The sequence below is a fragment of the Chamaea fasciata genome, unplaced genomic scaffold, assembly GCF_029207755.1.
Source record: "Chamaea fasciata isolate MVZ Bird 193981 ecotype frontalis unplaced genomic scaffold, bChaFas1.0.hap1 SCAF_3, whole genome shotgun sequence".
Classification (NCBI taxonomy): Eukaryota; Metazoa; Chordata; class Aves; order Passeriformes; family Sylviidae; genus Chamaea; species Chamaea fasciata.
Genome location: NW_027094088.1, coordinates 36,238,219 through 36,263,142, shown reverse-complemented (window position 1 = coordinate 36,263,142; position 24,924 = coordinate 36,238,219). Strand labels below are relative to the sequence as shown.

The 24,924-nt window shown below is 38.8% G+C and overlaps 1 protein-coding gene across 2 annotated transcripts in view; it reads right to left on the bottom strand.

Annotated features, from left to right (window-relative positions):
• The window catches only part of BIRC6 (baculoviral IAP repeat containing 6), a 175,602-nt gene that overhangs the window by 18,174 nt on the left and 132,504 nt on the right, over positions 1-24,924 (bottom strand). For both annotated transcript variants that reach the window (XM_066178597.1, XM_066178596.1), the window contains exon 66: positions 4,229-4,439. In XM_066178597.1, coding sequence (XP_066034694.1) covers positions 4,229-4,439 — 211 coding nt within the window. The remainder of the gene's footprint in view (positions 1-4,228; positions 4,440-24,924) is intronic.

The following is a 24,924-nucleotide window of genomic DNA, read 5'->3' as shown; positions in this document are numbered from 1 at the left end:
ATAAAAGGGCTGAGACAAAAATGTAATTCAAAGCCCATGGAAAAGTTCCAAGGGTTTCAAATATCACCAATGCACTGGGGAATCTTAGAACACACAAAGTATACTAAGGTCAGAGTCACTGTGAGGGTCCCAGTCCCTCAGAAAGGTCAGCAGGCCCCCACGAGCCTGCTGCAGCCTTGTGGCTGCTCTATGCACCCTACAAAATAACTCCATGGTCAGATTCAATCCTGGACTCCTCCAAGGTCAAAACGACAGCTTTACTGAAGACGACAGTCCGTAAACTGTTTCTCAGTGTGACCTGAAACACATGGTATTGCTTTGTGCACACATAATAAAAGCAACCTGATGACTGCTGTGCCATTTGTGAGCATGCACAATGTGGGCAGAGCACACTATTTCATAAAGCTGAGAAAATACCATTCTCCCTTCTTGCTGTCATCTCCACTGCTGCAGTGCTGCCTGGATTCATTCTCTCTCCAGGCTGGGTGTCACACACGAGTGATCCAGAGGCACCAGCAGGGCCCCAGCTTGAGAGAAGCAGTTGCTGGGAGCTTTACGGCTCTCAATACTCCATGAAGGAGGAGACGAAATACCAAAAGTGAAGTCATAAAGCCAGTAAGATGCTTCAGATCCTTCCCTGCACTCTGTCAGCCTGCACAGAAATTTGTGTATGCAGATAGTTAATAGTTTAACAAACTCCTGAGCTTTAATGCAGGGAAATCCTTTATCTACATGTTACGATTTCCAGAGCAGAGGAGGAGCCAAATATTTAATTTAGACACAGAACCTTCCCCATACAGTTTTTCAGCCACTGAAGAAAAAGCAGAGAAAATGTCAACCCATATTTAAAGGGATGACAGTGGCTAATATATTTGCTAGAAGAGGCAGCAGTGTACATGCTAATAATTTAAGCCACTAATTTAGCTTGTGCTAGACGGTGACAGCCTTCTCTTTATGCTGTGCTAAATGAATAATGAATTATACACTCCCAAGGCAACCTTAATTTTCAAAGTCAATACTAATACTTACTCACCCGTGCCTGGTACTTGGAGGTAAATGTGATGATACAGAATGATACCCTTATCAAAGCATCCACAGAGTACAGCCAATGAGCCATTCAGCCCCTGCGCACCACAGGGACAGTGCTCACAGCACAGCGTTGCTCAGTCTTAGTCCAGGGCTCACTGCCTTGGGATAAAACTATACTGGGTGTGCAACCACAGCTCTCACAGTCTCCGCATTTGTTCCTTCCAGTAATTCAGTTTCTTAAACAAATCTCCTGAAATCAGGCAAAACAAGCAAGGGACTGCGACTTTGCAAATGGACACTGCTGAAAGCTGGCCTCCTCCCGGGTGGCTCCACCTATCCCACCTTGGGGCTTGAAGCACTATTTACGGACATTAAGTGGAAGCATTCCAAATCAGAGGCTGCAGGACTGCTCCCTGCAGACAACCAACCATCAACTCGAAATGAGAGCTTCGGCATGCAGCAGAAGGAACTGATAACTGTTTTTTAAAGAAAAATAAACTAAAACAAATTAGGCCTCGATTCTTGGGGCCCTGTTCTGAAGAAAAAATTTTTTGTTTGCAAAATGTACCCTTTGGCATAGAAGTTCTCCAAAATAGCAGTGAAGACAACGAAATGCCATAGCAGAGAAAATGCCTCAAGCCCACCTGGTTGTAATCCAGCATCCCCATGAAGCACAGTTGGGAGTTTTAGAGGTACGCTTGCTAGACAACACATCACACAAATGAACCACCAAGTCATTTTGCCAGAGTAACCATTTGCATGAAGCTCACCCAGCAGATGTTGGTTCCAATGAGCCTGCTTTGCCACACATCAGCAGCTCTCTGCAGCAAAGGGCTCAGCCATCACAGCAAGCTCATGTCTCAAACTCAGCCCTGGTGGCAACTCATTACACCAGCCTGACTGCTCTCCGACCACTGATGGCTTTGACTGCCTAGCATTCAAACAGTCATGGGAAATCATCTCATCCCTAAATGTCTTCTCCACTGTCCACAAATTTCCCAAATTTTCCAGGGCCACAGAATAGCGTGGCCTTTGAAAGTAAAGGAAAATCAATGTTAACTGAAGTCCAAAACCAAAACTGTTCCTCTCCAATTCTGGATCAAAGTGGACACTTCCAGTCCAACATGAGATGACATTTGGCAGACACACAAGTCTGCTGCTCAGAGGATGTGAGGTTTTGTCTTTGAAACTAGAACCCATAATTTTGGGCTGCTCTGCCAATTTGACCTAAAAGAAACAGCTGATTGTCCCATTTAAGAAATTCATGCCAACACTTGCTTAAATTTCTGGCACTCCTTCAACTAAAATGCTGAGAATTCAAACCTTCCACCCCAGTGATTCCAGGCTGTTCAGGATGATGTTTTCATCCTTGTCCATACATTGCTTCAAAGACAAACAGCACTATGCTTAAACCATCCAGTAAAAGACAAGCTTTCCTTTTGTGCTGGTATAACAAAGTAATACAAGAAAATTGTACAGATAATGCACAAAGAACCAATCACAGAATTCTTATCAAATCCATCTAATACCAAAATAATTGTGACTTTAGAATTCTTCTTTGTTTCCAGATCCTAAGGTGGCACTGAAGAACTACTCATACTGTATTTACTTTACAAAATTGAAAAGATCTTATGAACAGTAGTCACGTGCCATTCTCACAAAGAAACTTTTTAGGCTTCAGCCTGGGGAAGTGACATGAGAGGATGCAGGTTTCCATGGCCATTAAATCCGAGGCTAACGGATGACCAGATTAGCAAAGATGAAACAGTCAGCGATTCTGGTGGAGAATTACATCCACAGGCATTGGAAATGGATTACACAGAAGCCAAATATCTTTCATATTTTAAGAACATTACATATACTATGAAATATATATTTGTTATATTGCCAGCAAGCAGAAGCTTTTTTAGGTGGGTATCCAACATAAAGAACTGGTTTTTGTGCTTCCCAGTTCTGTTTCTTTTGCACTACACTAGCAAAAAAAGAATCCCACTACAGGTACCTTACATGCTTGATAAGCAAGACTTGCAATCTCAGTCAAGAAGTATTGGAGAAATTGATGGGTAAAGTCCAGTTCATCAGGAGCTACTAGAAAGAGTTCCTAGTAATGGGATTCCTTCTCCAAAATTCTCTCAGGTAAAGGTTGGTAAATATTCCGAGTTAACAGTGGGGGAAAGAACATTCTCCACACACCTTTTCCTGATGTTTTATTTACCTTCTTCCCATGATGTTTCAGCACATGCTTAGGGACAGCACTAAATTTTGCAGAGAAGGACAGGTTATTATTTCTTAAGTCTTTAAATTGGAAGCAAGTAAACAGAATCAAGAAACCAACTAATTACTGGACGCAGAAAATTATTAAAATGAAGAAATGAAAATCTGTATTGCAACATTGATAGTTATCAATGAAATGACAAGAGTATGCAAATTTACCAGTTTAAGTCTGTCATACCAAAACCATTCCCTGTAAATAGTACAGTAAACCAGACAGATACATACAAATACACATCTAGATCAAACAGATGGTATATTCTCACTCTGGATGGTAGCATCCATTCAGAGAAATATACAGAACTCAATCTTCTTCCACTTCTATATTCATCGTAAGTAAAAGCACATGTCCTGCTCCAGCCAGAACAGGGTTAATTTTTGCAGTATCCAGGAGAGGGCATGGCCAGGACTCAGAGGTTACTCTACACCACCACAGACCATTGCTGGGGCAGGGGAAAGGGACTCTCCTCTGGGAAGAAGGGGCTCCTTCTGGTCAAGTAACCGTGGTGGAGGGAGCAGTTGGGTGGTGCCAGTTCCACACTGAAAAAGCAGCTCGATAATGCTTGTTCTGAGCTGGAAGGAGGGGTCAGGGTGGTGTAGCTGCAGTTGGGCTGAGCTCCATGGTGAGCATTTCAGCGTGTGAATCACACTCTCTTCTGTACTTTTTTGTTAGTTATATTGTTGCTGTTTGTTCTCTTATCTCATTGCTGCTTCCAGTAAATTATTCTTATCTCAACCCCTGATTCTGACCTTTTGTGCCTCCAATACTCCTCTCCACCCCACCACAGGAGAGGGGAAGGCTGGAGCCAGCAAGGGGCAGCGTGGTTTGGAGGGTCTCAGTGGGAGCACTAAATTAGGGAGCAGCATTCCTAAAGCACAAGCACACAATACAGTTTAAATGACGATCAGGGCTGAGAAAAGTGCTTACCTCAGTCGGTTGGTATAGGTATCTACACAGGTCTTCATTTTAGCCAACAAGGTCCCAACAGAAGCTTGTGACTCCAACTGCTCTTCCTCCTCTTCACTACTTTCTCCTGACAGAGGAAGAAGTAAGGGCACCATCGATGTGCACGAGGCAATTGCACGGAGCAATTCCAGCAGAGCTCGGTACAGGGGAACGTGTCGAGCCATGTCCAACACTACGAGAGACAAGCAGTTCACAGAATTTACTAACACTGGAGACACTTTCACTCCTAGGATAGATATTTTAAATCAAAAAGCTAGATTATAGTAATTATTAAAATACTAATGAAATGTAATGATAACAAATACAGTATTTTGTAATTGCCATTTTTGTGTTGTTATGGACCTATACAGAAAGAAATTTACAAGATACCTGGGAAACAAAAGTTAACAAAAGATACAAGAGGACAAAAGTGCTAACAAGGTATGGGACAGGATTACCATATGGTATCTGTATTTGTTTCTAACACCTTACTATCCAGTCCTGGCTCAAATTGTATGCTGACAGTAACTGTAACTAAAAATCTACTGAGGAAAAACTATAACCTATGGTGTAGTGGAGTAGCCTTGCTGAATCTAACAACATAAACATTAATAAAGACTTTCACATCACCCAGGAGGAGTCATCTCCTTTTGGGAAAATTTCTGCATTATTGGAAAAATATTTATAGTTCTTAAATGAATGAAGTTATCTATTCAATAGAAGCCCAGTTTTGCTTCTTTTCATGAAGAAAGGATGGTTTTAAAAACCATTATGTATCCTTCAGAGCATGCAAATTTTATCTGCGTATATATGAACCACAAAACAATAAAGATGAGTAAGAACATTTATTAGGCAGGCAAACCTCACTGTCTTAGTGCTTTTCAGTGTGATATATACGTGTTACAGAAATAACTGTGGGTAGAAAATAGATATCAACTCCTCTGATTAGGAAAGACAGGCAGAGATACACAATTCTAATGGATTCTCTAGCACCACATTGTTTATTTTTCTTCTCCACTCGTTTGGACAAATATGTAATGGATGTCATTTCAACTGACTTTGTATCATTAATAGAAATCCTGAAAACGTAGCAATAGGCAGATACTTTAACACAGCTGCTTCCTCTGTCCCTAGGACATGCTATTTTTAACCTAACTGCAGAAGATATTTGCTCTAGTTTAAAGTGTTCACAAATGACTGAGTTTATGATAAAATAAATTTATTCTTTTTCCAGCAAAAAAACCCAGACAACAAAAAGCCGCTGACAACTTGCATTAGGACAGAACAAAGCACAGAAGAACTCTTTAATGTTTCATTTAGCACATCTCATCCTCCAAGCTAAAGCAGATCACAGACTTTCAACTCCTGTCACCAAACCCTTTGCTCTAAATACAGGACGATGGGACAGTATAAATAGCCAGGCTAAATGCAACAAGCCAGTTTATGCAGGTCTAAGGCTGGATTTATCTCTGCCAGGAGTTCTTTGATCAATAGCTCGCTATTTGTCTTTTGAATCTATTATAATGGCACAAACTCTTAACTGGGTGAAGTGCTATTGAACAGGAAGAAAATTTACCAAAACAGAATATTAATCTGCCAGGCCTGGTATCATGGCTCAAAAAATAATACATGTCAAAATACTCCATATATCTAAGGCAAATTGAATTTAAACACTGGCATTAAGAAAACCAGTTTCAATTATCTGCTGATTCTTACCTCTCTTATATTTATATAAATATATATGCCTCCATTTTTTATGCTCAGTCTCTAGTGAAAAATGGTTGCGCACAAAAAACCCCCCACAATATGTAAAAATAAACACATACAGATCTGATGGTGTGTGGATTTAAAAAAACAAAACCAAAACAACATAAAAAAAGAAAAAAAGAAAAAAGGAAAAAAAAAAAGAAAGAAAAAAGCAAAGAAAAAAGCAAAGAAAAAAGAAAAGAAAAAAGAAAAGAAAAAAGAAAAGAAAAAAGCAAAGAAAAAAGCAAAGGAGGGCAGTGAAAAAAGGGCAAGCATAAAATATATCCTACCATAGTGTAGCCCTGGCCAAAAACCACCTCTCACCTGTAGTGCTAAAGACCAAGCGGCTCTTCAATTTAATCAATAGCTGTTTATTATGAGGATAGTGAGGGAGGGAGAGATATGACCTCTTAGATAACCACAGCATTTCACTCAGGAAAGCTTTTATTTATTTATTTAAACCATGAAATTTTCATGAGACCAGAATACATAATTTCAAATCCTTCAATGCTGGCTTGCCCTCTCCTTTGCTAAATGGATAGTTAAGTTCAAAATTACCATCATGAAGGGAACTGAACCGACATAACTTTAAAGTGGAACTGTTTTCCAGAGAGATGGGAGAGATTTCTGGTTTTAGCAGATCCAACTCACTTGCACTGCTTTGCAATAGTTCCCATGTAAAGTCAATGAAATGCATTCACTTGACTTCAATTTAAACAACCTTTTACGGAACAACTATAAGTTTCTTTTACCTTAATGCCAGATTCTGTGAAACTCAAGTTTTGGTACCATTATATGTTTTACTCTATTTTCTCCTTTATTATACTTACTAAGAATTGTGACTCATGCAAGCGTATTATTTCTGTCCAAAATGCCTGCACTCCCTTCCATCCCCAATCTAAACCCTCAAAATGTTCATCAAGACTGGATACCTAGATAAATACCAGAAAAATTTGCTGGAAAGAACCCAAAATTGGCAAATTACAGTTTATTATCTTTATCTGGCACTTCACCGACTCCTTGTGTCTACTTTGCTTTCAGTTGAAAGACTGCCAAGCTGATTACAGTGTATGCTTCCTGCAGATACAGCTTTCTGAAAGAGGTGAAGACGACGTGAGCCGTTTGTTGAGCTCCATGTAATTTTTAAGCCACTAGGACAACAGGGTACTCTTCTGTACATTACACCCATGGCCCAGATCTACTCCTAGCTAACCTGTCCACCTCTTCCTGGTGTGACCACCTGCAGCCACAGATGTCCTAACAGCAATTTTCTGGACTGAGAGAGGCTTAACTAGTCCAGCAGCATGCCAAGTAGAACTTCAGTCATCCACACTCCATCAGCATCCTCATTGCTTTTAGTGTTTGCAGCACATTTAGTTGGGATTTCTGAAATAGGTGTTTCCTTCAGATATCATTACTTATTTCAGAAATATAAATATAAATTATACAGGTTTATAGTAAAAAAAATATTTTCATTCTGTAACAAAGTCCATTAAGGGAATTGAATTGAACTACTACACACATTAATTAAAACATAAAATACAAACCTGCAAATTAAAAAACCTATCTCCATCAAAAAGAAGCAGTGGAACTTTTGGACTACTTACAGGTAGTAAGATGCCAACAATTTGGATTTCAAGCAAATATAAACTTCAGTGAAGAACAAGCGTTAAAAGTAAACCACTGTATTCTTCAAAGTATGCTCTCCCTTGGGAACATATCCAACTCTTTTTGTCTGACTCAATTGAGCAATGAAGGTGTATCATAACACTTTACCTGAATTAAATATGATAGTTTCTCTTATAGGAAAAAAAAAATCCAACACACCACGAAGCAGAAACAAATACTTTTGCTTATACCAGACCTATAATTTGAGTACTATTAGGACACATTAAATATGTCAGAATCTTCTTACATGGGTACTTCGGTTGTGTAAGAAGGCACCAACAGCCTTTGGTTTATGTGGGCATGCAAGTAATCACCCCAAACTGCAAATACACAGCGTTCCTAAGAAAATGAAAATGGGAGATAAAAATTCTCGGCTTTGTAAAAACGACAGATGGATATATTATCCAGGAGTGTCTGTTATCCCAAGGACAAAACAGTTGCTAGATAATGACAGATACCTTTTACACAGAGCTCAGTTTGGATCTCAGTCTCCTGCACAGGGTACACTCAGACTGTCCCGGCTGTCAGGCTAACACCAGCTGTGGTGCCTGCCACATCTGTCCTTTTTTGTGCTGTTGGTGCTCCCTGATTCTGTGGGTCACTGAAGTGCTGAGGAATGCTCAGCTCCCAGCACCACACACCTGTTCATTAGTTCCCCCTTGTTCATTCTCAAACAGAACTGCTGCCCCAGAGAGCCCACCAGAACTTCTGCAGGGTTTCCTGAGCACTTCCTCAAATGATTACTATATGACACATACTTACATCAAAAGAAAAGATTAAATTATTTAATTTCTAGACTCAAGGCAGAGATTTGCCCTCAGGTTTTACCCTGCTTTCTTGTCCGCCTTAACCAGGGCTGTCAGGATCTGTCTGCCCGGTGACAACACTGGTGTTTCAGAGAAAGCTCCAAAACCAGAGCTGGGAACTGGCTTCTGCAGCACCTGACCCAGGCGGCTTCACCCACAGCCCGCCATGTGCACGGAGTAAACAGACACCAAGGTCTCACCTTTTGCCTACACCAGCAGTTATCCAGCTCAACCAGCAGAGCATGAAACAGAGCACAGGCTAAAAACTGCACTTGAACCTGGAGCATGAGCAGGCAGCTGCAGGACACCGCCACGGCCCCTCGCTGTGACAGCCCCGGGTGACAGAGCAGGGCAGGAGGTGACAGAGAACAGCAGCACAACAGCACCATGGGGGGTGGCCAGATGATGACAGCAGTGCTCTTAAAGGCTGGAATACCAGTGGTACCACACACAACTGTTAACAGTAGCATTTCTATCACCACCTCTATTTTATTAATTAAGCAATTACGAGTGGGCATACCTAAAAACCAGGTCAATGTCTTGCTGTCCCTGAAAATTAGCAAGGGGACAACAGGCAACAGGGCAGCGTGCATATTTACTCAAAATTCACATCAGAAAAGTACCTCAGGTCTGAATTTATTCTGTTGCACTTATGAAAAGCAGAAATCTCAGCAAGGTCACTGCCATTTGCTAAGATAGGTAGGGATGACAAATATCTGGAAAACATCTCATGGTTTAGGGGCATAAGGTCTCACTGTACTTTTACCATTCCTTTTGGTAATAAAGGTCAAGTTTTACCAGAATCACTACAATTCAGCTAGTCTCTTGTCACAATATTTGCAATTAAGAAAGACACTGAATGAAGGCTAAACAGGTAAAAAAAATAGAGATTTCATTAAACAAAATCCCCCCTACACACTAGTAACAATCAGTCTGATTTCAGAAGGAAAAGGAGTTTGACTGAAATTGTGTTAGTAAGTCTTGAGTTCCACAAATTGCTGAGCATCCTGTCCTTTGAAAACTGCAGTCTTTCACATACCTTAGCATCTTTTAGGTATTTTTGATAACTTTTAACCTATGCCTACTTATTCCTGGCAAGCAATTGATTAACATTTAAAGATCACGTGTGATTTCAGAACGTTTCAATTGCTTTCCACAAGCCTACTTGTTCATCACTAATATAGATCTATTTCTTACAAATATCTAAGACTAGCCATTTGCAGTTACAACCTTAATATAATGAAAAAGCATATGAGGGTAGGTAGTTTCACAGCATCAAGGTATCACCTTAAATTTCATATATATCTGTGGCAAGATAATGACCCAACTGAGTCTAATACTGCTTTGCTTTCTTTTAATATTATACAATACTCAAACAAAGAATAGCCAGGCCTAATGGCCCATTAAATAGACAGTACTGAACAGCAATAAATTTTTTTGCAATTGATTTAACATCCTCAGTTCAACTTAACTGGCTATGAATAAGATTATTTCCATTGCAAAGCATATTTAAAACATAACAAAGAATATGCATATTTATTCTAAAATGAGGCAAACTATTAATATAGCATATCCATTATATAAAAAAATCACTTTACAGGAAATTAAAGAGACAAATACAGAAGAATAATTTGTAAGAAAAAGACGAAAGGTTCTGATTTACTTGCATCTAATGTCAAGGCCTTCCCCACTGTGACTCTCATGGTGACTATATTAGGAATCCCTACCCCAAAGGAGCCTATGAACCTGATGTAAAAAAACCCAACCCAAACAGCCACTTGAGGAAAAATAACAAATCAACACCTTTACCAGTTTTACAGCTATGATACGGCCAGATTCAGACCCTCCTTGCTTCTGTGCTCTGAGAAAAGCTGTCTATATACACTCTCAATCTCCCTCCTGTACATAACTTCTCATTTTCTGCACTCATTATTTAAGGACTTAGTGAATTTCAGTTTTTTTAGAGGCCCACGGATGTATGACTATTTTTCTTTTGTACAATCTCGTTTTACTTCACACCAATACACATGACTGATGTCCTGCCTTTGTTGAAGGAAGTAAGGCTGTGCTGGCAGCCACAGCAGAAGGCATCACTGGAAAGTCTTCCAGTCCTTTTATTTCTTTTTTCAAAGAAATCTACCAATGCAAATACAAGAGAGATGATCAGGAATGATCAGTTAAAAGGAAGTAGCTGAAAAGAAAAACGTGTTTGGGAAAGAATCCATACGGAAACCCCAGAAATATAAGGGAGGCCTCCTTCTTGCATGGGATAAAGTTTCCAGTGATCCAAGAGATGCCTCCAAATCTCATTTCTTATTTTGTTTTGGATCTATTTCAGGAAGACGTTTTATCTTCCTGAGAAGATGAATGATTGTGTTTCTTAAATATTCATCCTAAAGTAGCCAGCTAATCCTGCCTCACTTTTAACAAATGTGAAGGATAACCACGAGTTATGTAGAGTAACTATATTATAAAACTGTTCTATTCCTATCATGCACAAATGCTCAAAATTTACTACAGTGTATCCAAACGTCCCCTGCAAAAGCCCCAAGAAAATACCTATGTATTCTGAGTGACCAATTTTTTCTTTCATAGTAATAAAGTTTAAAAGACACAGGATCATCAGCTCAAGAAGCTAAAAGTAAAAGAAGCCATTCTCATTACCCTGCTACTTACTGAAGTTAAGACCAATGTTAAGACCACGACTGCAGTACCACAGTCACCGGGCACTACATTTTTTCTTTTTTATTTCAAGCTTTTTTAACTTCCAAATAAATGAAAAGTAAGATCCGAAAGTTCTGCCAATTTTACACCATTTCTAAAACATGCTTAGCAATTAGTGAGAACATTTATTTTTGATGCCTCTGTATGTTGTTCACAAACCTAAAACCCATAGCCAGGATCAAGCTAATGACTTCAGGAACTCATCAGCATATTAAAGACTCTCAGCTGCTATCAACACCTCTGTTCAAAAAAAAAAAAAACAAACCAAACACACAAAGGAAACACTCATTTTGTATTTTTAATTAAAACCTCCAGAAGATACAGTCTTGTGGCCACATATATGGCCAAGCATGAGTGGGGCACTCAGTCTTTCCATACCCTTTTGCTAAATATTTTAAAACTGGAGCCGTTCTTCAGCCCCCTTCGCTGCATCTTTGCAAACATTTGATCTATGAATGCAGTCCCTGCTGCAGGCAATAGTGTCGGTTCCAAATACGTCATGCTCTGCTGCCTCTTGATTTTCTGTTGCAGAATCAACCCAGGGCAAGCCTCTTTTATAATAGGCCTAATTAACACGCTGTGTTCTGCTCTGCTTTGATAGGAAAAGAGATTGCCCACAGAGCAGTTCAAAATCAGATCTCTAAGAAAACATTAGCCTTGGGGTAAAAACAAAACAAAAGCTTTCCAAATATTGTCATCTTGTAGTAATTTAATTAGCTTGACTTTTTCTTCACTTATTTTAAAATAGGTAAAACACCAGCGTTTTCACAGTACTGTTTTCAGTATCAGAAAAAATGACATCAGGAGGGACTCATCCCTTAAATAATGAAGCAGGAGAAAGGGGTTAAGCACCCTTACAGGCCTCGAGTCACAAAGCCCATGTCAGAGCAGTAAAGCAACACAAAAAGCGTATGCTTCTGAATTTAGTGGGCACAGTGTTACGCCCCAGATTATTACTATTATTGTTCAGATACAACTTGAAAATTTTGTTCTTCTGATGTCAGCACTGAGCCCATTAGCAGTCAAAAAATATCAGGTCAAATGTTTAAAAAGCTGAAGATAAATTAGAAATTAATTACTGAGGCTGCATTCAATCATTAATATCACTTCAACACCATGTGCATTTCCCCCTTTTACCAATGAGATGGGACAGACCTGGAAAAGGGTGAGAAGGGTGACTAAACAATGCAAGGTACAGAATGAGCTGTTGCACTTTCTAAAATGAAATAAAGACATTGCAGCCTCAGTGACTAATGAAGGGTATCATAGAGACATTGTTTTTGAATTATGAGTGGTAAAAAAAGTGAGTAGGATTGAACTGATCAATACATTCAAAGGAACGGGCACACCATTAGAAGAAATAGTGCCATTTGTACAAGAACACACACTACACAATACATCACTTTTAAGGTTTGGAAAAGCTTAGCACTAAATGTCAGGGTAGTAAATATTATCACAGGTTCAAAAGTAATTGGGTAAATTGCTGTAAGAACAGGCCATCATGGGCTAATAAATGAGGGGACACCACCCTTGGCAACAAACTAGCAATACCAAAGCACCATCTGCATGTCAGCCCCATCTCTGTATTGTCCTTGTTATTGTCCACTGCTGGTGATAAAGTGGCAGCCTAACAACCTTGGTCTGTCTTGGCATTGCTATTACTGTGTGCTCTAGGAAACTTGGGGGGAGGAAAAAAGTGTAACAGCAACAGGAAAGGAAAACTGCTCAATCAGACAGGCAAAATGCACAGCTCAGGGAAGTCAGCCAGTCATCCGTAGGGCAGTAATGAGGCTCAGAACTACTGCTCGTAACCATTTCTGATTTGCTGATTTTTTCAAGAACATTTCATTTTGATGGAATTGAGTATTTTCAGGAAAATTCTTTTTACAAGTCAAGTCAAACAACATTTTCACACATGTATTCATGAAACCAGAAAAAACCCCCTGCCAGAAAAAGTGTAAGACATTACTTCATTAGGCCAATGTGTACAGTTGAATAAACAAGACACAATTTCCTGCATTTGAAAGGATGGGAAGAAGAAAACCAAACAGTACAAAAGACATGAAAACCAAACTGAGCTCCTAAAGCGTAAGTGACTACTAAAGCCATGCATGATCCCCGGTTTTGGAGATATTACTATCTACTGCCACACTCTAGTCCCTCATAATGGAATCCACTAGGGATCACACTCTGCCACTAACTAGAACTCCAAACAAACCTGAAAAGGTGGTCAGGTTATGGAGAGATTCTTCTTGGAGGCTACAGAGCAATCTTATACGGGGCTTGGGAATACATCATCAAGCAAGAATAATTAATGAAATCTAAAAATGCAAAATTGTGTATTCATTGGTTCTGTTTGATTTTAAAAATGGCTGAGCAGGGATCAGTGTAAGAAAGGCTGTGAGCAAGGCACTGACGAGTAAGCACATACTGCCAAGGGATCCAACCCCATTGCAACTTTTAATAATCTCTCCTCTGAAAGAAAGCTGGATTTACCCATTACCAGTTCTTAAAACCATCAAAATTGGAGGAACCCAATTAAAGCATAAAGCTCTAACCAAATCACGTTTGCATTGAAATCTAGAAAAGTGTAAGGAAGCATCAATGCTCCAGGAATGTTCTATATTATCAAATAAATAAAGAATAATATAGAGAAAGGCATAAATAAAAGAAAAAATAATTTTAAAAATATATGAAAAATGTGAAGAAAGACGCATATAAAGACAGGCATTCAGAGACTGCATGAGAAGAAGTTGTTTGCCTGGTCAAGGGATGAAAAAAACCTTATTGCTAATACAACCCACTGTGGCATTTAGTAAGATAGAAAGGACCAGTGATTTCTATTTGCGGTCAATGTACTGAAATAAATCTAATAATAAAGGTAAGCTAGAAGTGTCAAATTCATCCTCCACTTAGGAAAATAAGAAAAATATTTTCTGCAGAGAAAAAGACAAGATTTAAATATCCTGCAGACTAACTCTTTCCTAAAAAAGCAAAAATAAGTTCAAAATACATAAGGAGGTGGAAGCTTGCTTATCATGTCATGTTAAGTGTTTTAAATGTGTGGCACTACACAGAGATGAAAGAAAAGGTATCACTACCCTTAGAACGTGGATCAGGATTTTTATAGAAGTCAAACTGGCTTTCACCATCCCTGCAGTGGAGGAGGGAATAGTGATTTCTCTATTTCTGGCAGAGGAGTGGGCAAGCAGCCACCTTGAAAAGTTCCTCAGTCTAAGCATTACCTCTTCCAGGCCATAAAACAGTCACTAGTATCTTAGAATAAGATAGGAATTGAAAATAAGATGGAAACCTGCCATTTCACTGCACATGCTGCAGAAATAGATGCAGAAATTCAAAATTAGATAATGAAGTTGTGGAGTGTTTTTAAACCATTACTTCAGCAGATGGAAAAAGGCCAAGACTTGGGTCTTCCGCTCTGTCAGCAGAGGATACCAAGACTGTTACTGGAATGAAGGGATGTGCCATTCCTGTGCTTTATTTTTTCTGTATGTGTGAGCACACCTATAAGATCACATCCTCAGGGGATAGAAAGGAGACTATTTAAACACCTCATTCTGCATTAAATATCTAACTATTTCGCTTGTCCAAGACAGCAGAGCTGCTGTGCGTATGCAAAACAGAACTCTTATCACTCCAGTGTATTTTTCAGAGATTAGTCGGTCCTTTAAATACCTAGATGGGCTTATAGTGAACACACAATGAGCATGCTGAAAAGTTAAAGCCTAACAGCTTCCCTGAGTCCAAGTTAAATGAAAGGTAGCCCTTTGCATTCACTGCATATTCAAAGTGCCTTAGAGTGCAAACAGCTCTTACGTGGTAAATATATCAACCAATTCAATATATGATAGGAAGAATCATCTCTAAGACTCGTGGAATAGGAGAATTTTCACCGTCCATGCAATCTCATGCAAGTTCCTGCACCACTTATTAAAATGGATCATCTCCCATTATGTTACAGCAGAAAAACAACAACAAAAAAAAACCTCAAAATAAAATACAATATTCTTTTGTTAATAAGCTGCATTGTCTTGATGTCCTTTAGAGAGGACAAGAAGATACAAATCCCATCATAACAAACTGTACTTTGAGTTGGAATAATTTGTCCTAGACTACTTCCTTCAACCACAGAGATCCATTTCCTTGGATTTGTACTCAGAACTCAGAACACCCTCAGAGGATAGTAAGAAAGGAAATACTATGAGTGGGAAGTGTCTGCGTAACAATATGGGAAGTGCCAGATACATTTACAAAATTTCATTTTCAAAAAGAGGAGAGGAAAAAAGAACACAAAAGAAATAAATGACAACTGAGGATGTTACTGCGCAGAAAATGAAAACTTACCCCTTGACTAAATAAGTAAGATTTTCAACTGCTGAAAATGAAAGCCAGCCCTCACACCTCAGTAAGTTCTTCAAATGCACATTGAGTTACACATCCCAGCCGACAAAACTGTTCCCTGAAAGTACAGTGAGCTTGCTCTTAGGAAAAGCAAAGCAAAAATGTCTAAGACAAACCCTAGCAATCTGCTCTGCACACGAACAGAAAGGGATTGTTAGTGTCTTTAGTTAGGAAATTTTTAGCAGCTTATCTAATTGTGTTGCCACTACTTGGGAAAACCACTAAAGTGGAGAAACAAAAAAAACTGAAAATGTATTACTTACAGTTCTTTCAGAGGTCCCTTGTGTACCTTAAAACATTTGTGTCCTGTTAGCGGTTCCTCTATCTCACCAGGAAGGCACAAGAGTTAAAAAGAAAGAAAGCACACTGGATGTTTCTGCCATATAATTTGGAACTGCAGGACATGTAGTGTGGTGTCACCTTCTCCTTTGAAGTCATATTCTCTTTTCAGAAAAGACTGAGCCAGGTGGTAATGAGGCATAATTTTTACAATCAATTTTTAACGCCTCTAGTAAAATCTGTGAATGTTTGTAGCATGTGGCACTGCAGAGCAATCTATTTCAGACACTCATAATCCCAACCATAATTACCAAGTCTGAATGAAACCACTTGAGATGTACTGTCTAACTTCAGTAAAATAGGAAAAAATGGTAGGACTGGTAATATTTATTCTGGAAATCTTGAAAGATGCAGTCTGCTATCTCCTATTTTAAATGGATGGCTTTACCAACACCTTAACCAGTTACCCTCAGAGAAGAAACCAATCCAGTACTTAGAGACTCCCAGGCTTGTCCTATGTGCAGGGATACAGCTACCAGTATTGGCTTCCAACTGATGAAAGGAAAAGGGGAACTCCTGGGTGAAATGCTCCTGGGGCCTTAGCAATGAGATAATGGCCCAGGAAAGCCTAAGGACAGGCTCCCCCCTCACTGAACTCTGCTGCCTTGTGCCTTGAACAGTCAGGGCAGTAGCCTGCACTGTCTCCCCACAGCTAAACAGCTATCACAAGATGGTGGCAGTCTACTGGCAGAGGGAATTTCACTGAACACTCACGGCCAAACCCAAACACTTTTGAAGACAATAACCCCAGGCCTCTTATTTCTCAAGTGAACAATTAAAAGTAAGCATACAGAAATCAATTTCAGGAATGAAAGGAACACCAGCCGCATCTCATGTATGATTTGTTAGCTTCTATACATCCTTGTATCAAGGATCAGCATCTAACTGTATTTCTCCTGAAAGCTTATTAAGAAAGATAACTTATCTGCAGGAGGCAGGAAGGCAAACACCATAGTTTAGTTTCCTTTTACATAAGACATACTATACAGTAGAGTGCAAGGCATAAATGTCTGTCAAAAAAGTGTATCTCTGCTTAGTACCAGAAGAGTTATGTCTAAGTGGATCCAAAGGGGAATAGTAAAAAATAGCAGGTCCTTGGCAGGCAGATACAGATACATAAACAGTCTGTTGCTCAAGCTTTCAAGACAGTCATATTATCCGATAACCACAAAGGTCCAGAAATTCACAGTGGTCTCAGATGAGGAAGAAATCTTGTTTACTTAGGTTTTCAGGACTGTCCTGTAAAGCGCCTTCAGAAGCTTAGTCATCAACTGGAAAAACTCCTGTTATTTAAGGCTCATAAAAAGAAACTGACGGACAAAAAACCCACTCCTCTCTTGATTCCAGAGCAAAATACTCCATCATTTAGGCAGCAGGACAAAAAATATGTGGGTGAGAAGCAGAAGGAAGAACAACGTGGGATGTGAAAAGCCCCACTGAAACCTCGTCTTCACTCATCCTATTTATCACCTGATATTTTTTGAGTACCTTAACCAGGAAAATCCTTTCCATCTGAAAAATTTAACAAGCACTTTAATTCACTATGATCAAGTGAGGGGGGCCAGGGGTCACAAGCTAGTCTGAGGTACGCTCTGTAAAAGCAGCTGCAAAATATACCACCAGCTGAAAAAAAATCAATGAAGATCCACCAGTTCATGAATTTATGTCTAAAAGCCATATAAAACAATGTACAGTACAGGAACAGACAAAGATTGAAGAAAAGGTCCAGTGTCTTAGTGAACTTTGCTAAATACCAATTTGTTGACAAAAAAACCCCTCCAACTAGCTCCAAGCCTCAGTCTTGAAAAGACCAAGTGCTTTATCTGTCATGCAATCCAGTACCCAATTACAAATCAAATCTAAGCTGCTTCGCTCCTTTTAACAACTAGGTTTTTAATTTTGAAAGACTTTAATGCCATGATGTTTCAATACATAATTACTCCTTATGAATTACAACACATTTCTGCAACACAGTAGAGCTGAAACTACAAATTTATTATTTGCTCTTTCATAAATCTTCTCTATTATTAACCAGTCAAATGGATAATCAGTTTTGACATTTAAAAAAATTCTGTTATAGTTCTAACCCAAAAGCAGTATCTACTAGATAACAGCCTGCTACTTTAAATGCTTTGAAAATACAAGCATATATTCATATTCTCTTGCAATAGGAAATAAGAGGTTTTGTGGGCTAATAATTTCATCCTCTTATTCCAAAACTATTTCCAAATAAAGATGACAAAACAGAGGAAAGAAACATAACAGATGCTGGGAGTGCAGTAATCTCTAGGTTTGTTTTGTTTTTCAAGGTCAGTCATCTGAAAACTCAGACAAGATGTGTTCTTTCTCAGATGGCAAGATGCTTTAAGGACTTCGGAGAAAGAAGAATTTGGTGTAGTACTGCAGTTCCCTGAGAGCCACCCTCCTGGACTACGATCCGTTCTCACTACTCTGCTTCTCCTGTGCTTGCCCAGTAAGGACTCAGTATTCACTTACTGGACTTCTCTAACATATCAAAATTTATGAAGATGAGAACTCAAAAAATTAATATTTGAAAGCCCTAATAGTGCTACAGAAGCACGAAGCCCACACTCAAACATCGTGAAGGAATAGTCCCAAAAACCTGCCGTCTTTGATTAAAAAACCTCTCCTGAGCTGCAGAGAACAGCACTGAATCAGAACTGAAGCACTCTAAAAGTTACTAACTACTTTATAAAGGTACAATATCCATACAAGAGATTCTTTTTGGTATAAGTAAAGAAGAGAAAAATGAAGATTGCCCGGGGTCAGAAGGTCACCACACGGAGCTGGGGCTGAAATCCTCACCTTTAACTCAGGAACATTCATCAATCACCAACTTCTGAATTGCTTCACTACATGAAGACAGTGATTTAAATATTTCTCTCTGAACAAATACATGACATGTCATGTGACACCTTCCAAAGGCTGTTTTTTCCTAAACTTTTACTCAATTGTCAAACTTAGCACTTTTCTTGACAAAATAGCGGTGTCCATTCTGACCATGATCACAGGAACTGAGCTTGATGAGTAGCGAGAAAAGCTGGTGTTGAAAGGGTTGTGGCAGAAGAACTGGTACTACTTCACATCCATTTAAATGACTTCTTATTGCAGAACTATTTCAGAGCAAGGGGGAGAGGCTGGAACAAGAACACTTTTGCTAAGCGAAAACTGACAGGTGGAAACTGACTGGAGAAACTCCTGCAGTTAGTTATGAGGGAATTCTGAATTTTTCCAAGGGTACTTTGGGTCAGCATCTAAGTTACAAAATCAGGAAAACCCCCAGACAATAGCCAAAAGACAATGAAGTTCCTCAGTCAGAAGGAAAACAAGAACTGTACAGCTGAAGTGCCAAAATCATCAAGTCAGTGCTGAGCTGAAATACGTAAAAGAGCCACGAAAGAGAATAGTAAGAAAGCTAAAAATAACTTGTGTTGCTTCAGATGGAGGACCTGAGTCCTTCCTCTTTTTTCAGCAGAAGACTAAAAAAAAAACTTTGAAACCTTGCCATGCCTATCACTGCTGACTCAAGGGCATCACACATCAATCTGTATCATAAAAAATAGGCTAACAGCTCCCACAAAGAAAACAGTATCTGTGTTATCAGGAGAGAGAGAGAAAAAAAGAAATTAAAAAAAAAAAAAGAAGAAGAAAAAGAAATGTGGCTATCCACTTCTTGCTTACGCTAAACCAACCAGTTCATCTGAATTTGTGCATACTATTCCATCTCCCAAGAGATACAGCTTTGCTCTATTGTTCTGCAATTTAACTGAAAAACCGTCAGACCTTATAAAGGGAAGTTTGTGGAGGCTGTTGGAGATGAAAACTAGAATACATCACCCTACAGAATACATGTGCTACCTAATGTACTTTCCTGCATCTCGGGGAAAATTCAGAACAACTACAAGGGAAAACAATCTTCATGGACAATTGATCTTTCGGATTTCATTACAGCACTTTAACCTAAATAGACTTTTAAGTCTAGACATTATCTGAATCAAAATATGCTATTTTAATGAAAAAATACAGCATATAGAATAATTTTAGCATACGCAAACCTCCAAATCCTAAATTCACAAAAAGACATGAGGAAAAGCAAAACACACACATACAATTAGCTTCTTGTGCAATTGTGATGCTCTGGGTGCACCACATTACTCGCAGCTGTAGCGTACAGCAGGATAATGATGATGAAAGGATCAAGACTGTAAATTGTTGAATTTATACCACGGAGTTTTTACAAGATAGCTTGGCAACTTTGTCTGAAGTAAGAATATCTTTAAAATATGGCACACATTTGTATTGCCTAAGGTCTATTCCCAAGCAAGAGAAGTGACTTCAGTGGTAATGAACAGAGTGACCTCTAATCAACCAAATTTGTCCTGCTCTCAGAATACCACATAAATCAGTTACTGTGGAGTTGCCAAAGTCTTACTAAGTGCTTGAAGGCTCTTCCTAGATGGAAGCAGCAGAATTAAATTTAGGATGTTTTTGGATACTGGCGTCCAAACTCCAAATACTATTAAAGTTCACCCCAAAACAGGTGTGTTTATTTATTACTAACATCTATAAAATGTACTCCCAGACTCTTAATGTCATTTTACACAAAATGTAAAGCATCCCCCCATCTTTCCAAATAGTGAGTATTATGGATAAATCAAGGCCTTTTCTAATCAACCTACATTGCTCACTTCACTCATGTGAGACATCTTGCGTGAAATTTTCTCTTCGCACTGGAGATGCATTGTAGCTATAAGGAAGTTGTAAATGCCAGCTTCCACCAAACATGGATGAATTCCTTGAGTTTCCTATAACTGACAAATGTTAAGTCTGACAACCTTTATTTGCTTCTGTTCAAACAGCAACTCTTTGCCACCACTGACAGCTTAAGCTGCTACTTTCCCATCCTTCTTGCCGTGTTGTGCTGGAGATTTATTTTCAGCTGGGTCTGCTTCCCAAACCCATTCACGTCATGCCCACACGGACACGCATACCAATGCAATGGCAGGATGTGAGGGAGAAACGCCATCAGACCACGGCAAACACTGCATCTGAATCACTGTGCAGGAGGCATCTCTGCTCCTCACCTGTGTGCAAAGGCAGCCCAGACAGATTTGTTTGTCAGGGTTCACCGTAGCCACTGAAGTGCCAGTTGCAGCGCAATTCTAAAAACAGCAGACCACGATGAGACCTCCACCACGGTAACAACCAGGCCACGAAATGTTTCACGATTTTTTTTGCTGCTCTCTCTGGGTACATTGTAATTAGCTGGTTATTTGCAGTGGAGCTGCAAATATATCATTAATCTTTAAATAAAAGATGCATGTTGGACAATTTCCCTCTTTCATAAAGGAAATGGTTTGATTTTGAACATGTGAGGGTTAATACAGTAGAGCAGCTTGAAAATTCTGTTACTGCTAGGTGCTGTCAGCAATGTGAATGGTCAGAATACACAAGTGAAAATTCCCCCATCTTTGTACCTCTCAATGGATCTAAATGAATACAGAAATACATTCAAGACACATAAGCACAAAGCAATTGCAAGAACAACTGAAGATGAAGCAGCGTTTTCAGAAAAAGGGAAGACCATATATACATATTAGAAAATATACATTTAAGGAAGCTATGCTGGAGAGATTTAACCTAATTAGTTAATTTTTCTAGAATGAAACATTTTCACTGAGGTAACTTTTGGGATAAAGGGCAAATCACATACAAGTACCATACAACTCACAGTACTTCAAACTTGGTATTTACCATCAAAATAATGCACATGCAAATATGCAATTTGTCTGTTATTAGGAAACTAACAAATGTACTCAGACACTTTGGAAAAATAATAGAAAAAATGTAATGTAAATTAAGTTGAAAATTTAATAGCTTAAAACAACGCTTTTATTCCCTTCTGCTTTCTCTATGAAAGATTTTTCAACATCTGTTTGAATTTCAAACAATGCCTTGTAATTCCTAAAATATGCTATTCTGGAAAATGATTAAGGTTTCTAGTTACATTTCCATTGTTCAAAATTAATCTAATTAATTGCATTTTGATTTTTCATAAACATACACAAAAGTACATTTTTGTATATTTAAATTCTGACTTGCTTGGCACTGCAAGTATTTTTTACAAAACAAGTTTTCTGATACATTTAAAATACAGCTGCATTCACAGCAAGAAGCTATGCTACACCACCAAAACCACACTGCATTGGTAGCCTTCATAGATCGAAGTGACTGAATAAAATTATTTGAAACACAGCTCCTTCCAGAGGTTATTAAAATTGCGTGGTGGTTGTTTTTTTTTTTTTTTTTTTTTTCATCTGGAGAGACTGGGAGGAGAAGACTTTACAGAGTTCTCCCCCCTTTCCAGTTGGACAGGAAAAAATTGCCCTCTGATTTAAGCAGGAAAAAAATTGTGTTGATGCTTCCTATTAAATCAGATCAGGATTTTTTTTTTTTAAAGTGTTTTCACTAATTACACGGCAACCTGCATTCTTTGGGTAGCGAATAAAAGAGGGAAAGCATTTGTTTCCCATAGAAACAATTGCCTGTCAAACAAAGCATAAAAAGACAAAAGGCAGACACACTGTTTCAGCTTGAATGCCTTAATGTCACCATTTGTCATGCAGCACTTCCCCAGAAAACGCCGAAGTACAGTTAACTCTGCTTCTCTTTACACCGTGCACTTTCTCCATGGGTACAGGATTAGAATGTGCCCGGCCTGACGATGAAACAGCAGAGCCATCGCACATTGTTATGCAACTCACTGTCTGCAAGGGTGGCTCGTAGCTCCTTCTTTATTCAGCAAGTGCCAAGTGCATGTTTAATCAATGTCACAGCTCACCACAGTGTGCAACTAAAGCCACTGTCATTCCTCTCTTCAGATTTGCCTAGCTGAGTTATGCAATGCTCCGAAGAATACCTTGGAATTCTTTCCAGAGGCTCTGAATGCAGGTGTGTGACAGCGTTCACACTACTGCCAGCAAAGCAGACCTCTTTTCATCCTCTCTCAGGCTGGACTAAAATTACATAGTGTGACTGCACGTAGTTCGCTGCATTTGGAATTACAGCATGTCAACGTGAGAAAGCCTCTTCAGACGGCTGCCACAAAGAGTAAATCAAAGGCTGGGTGTTTCTGAAGTCTTAATAAATAACTAAGTATAACTGAATAAAACCAGGAGCTGTTTGTATTTTTTTTTTTAAGACAAAACAGAACAGCATGCATTTTGTTGCTCTGCATCAGCTAAGCCTCAATTTTAATGAGAATTAGTCAACAGTGAGGATCATTATGAGAAAGAGCTTTACTGTTTTTTCGACTACAATTCCTTTAGTGGATTACTGAGAAAGAACACCAGTCATTTGGAAGATTCAGCAACATTATTATCCTCACCGATAAACTTCTTCATCAAGAAACTGTTCATGCTCCTATCTGATCTGTCTGAGAGAGGAGAGCAGCCCCTTCATGAAGATAAAAGCCTGGCTTGCCACTGAATCGACGAGTAAGAAGCATGTCTGATGACATTTTATTCCTGATGCAATGTAGGGTAAGAAATACGTTTTTTTTTTTTAACCTTTCTGTAAAATATGCTCTGAGCTGATGACTTTAATAAGACTCACAGCAGAAATACGTTAATCTCTAATGATTAAAGCCATTTGCCAGGAGAGAAAGGTGCTATTGCACTATAAAATGATTGTCTATCTTCAGTAAATTGGAGTGATCTGAACTAGTAGAAATCCCCATCAAATTTCTGATCAATAAAGCTAAAACAGCACAGCAGATTACATACAAGATCAGCCTCTCAGTCACCAATGAACATAATTTTAGAGGGAGTATGTTTCTAGAGGATATTTGAGAGTAAATTAAGAGTACAAGAGCAGCTAAGTAATAGAAACGACCTGTCAACCTCACTTCTGCAACCACAAGAAGATAACAAATCATATATGCATCTGTAAATGTCTACTCGAATGCTTATATTGCATAGAATGTTGCTACTATAAAAGCACTACCATCCTGTGGCACACTGCAATAATCAGCATATATACATCTACCTCTATATTTGAAGAGACAGACATTTTCTGTTAAATGTTTACTGTTGCATGGATGTCCAAAAGCTGATCTATTAAACAAGGAAAGGCTAAGATTTTACTTGCAATTGCCCACTTGGGGCTCACTGGTGAAAAACAACTGTGACACTGTATTAAGGAGGCATATTTTCCATGTTTGAAAACAGCAGGCATGAATATTTTCAACTGCTTTTGTTATGTGGCAGTTAAATATTTAAGAAAAGCTGAATATGCACATAACCTCCCCAGGCATTTCAGAGTATTTGACAATGTTCACATACCTGCTTTTCCCAGTTTCATCTTTGATAAGGAAACAAATTAGCCGGCTAAAGATCAATTTAAAATGCCTTTTGTAATAAAGCATATTAACTGGCATGAAGCACCAAGCTATTTTTCACTCCTATCAAATCTGTATCTACAGAACATTTATTTTCTTTTTGTATGAATATATCCACGTTAAAAAGAAAAGACAAATATAACTCAATAAAGGCAGCATTAAGAAATGTTGTACGAGGAACTACAGAATTGTTTTTAAAAAAATCAAAGCTTGCATGGTTGTCAGACCAGATTTACCATTTGCTTTCTTTTTTCTAGCTAGCTGCCAGAATACTGGTGAAGGTATTTGCAGGAAAAATGGGGACCTCTGCCATCACAACACTGGAAGATGTAAAAAGGCAAGAGGAGAAAGAGGAAAAAGAAGAATCTATTTTAGCACTGCTTGGGATTATTGGAACTGTGCTCAATTTATTTGTTATTGTTTTTGTGTACATCTACACTACACTTTGATGACATTTTTGAAAATCAATTGTACAGCACGAAGTGCAAAGACCTGCGATGGTAAGGATGATTTCTAAATTTAAAGCAAAAAAACCACCACTCTCTGAAAAGAGT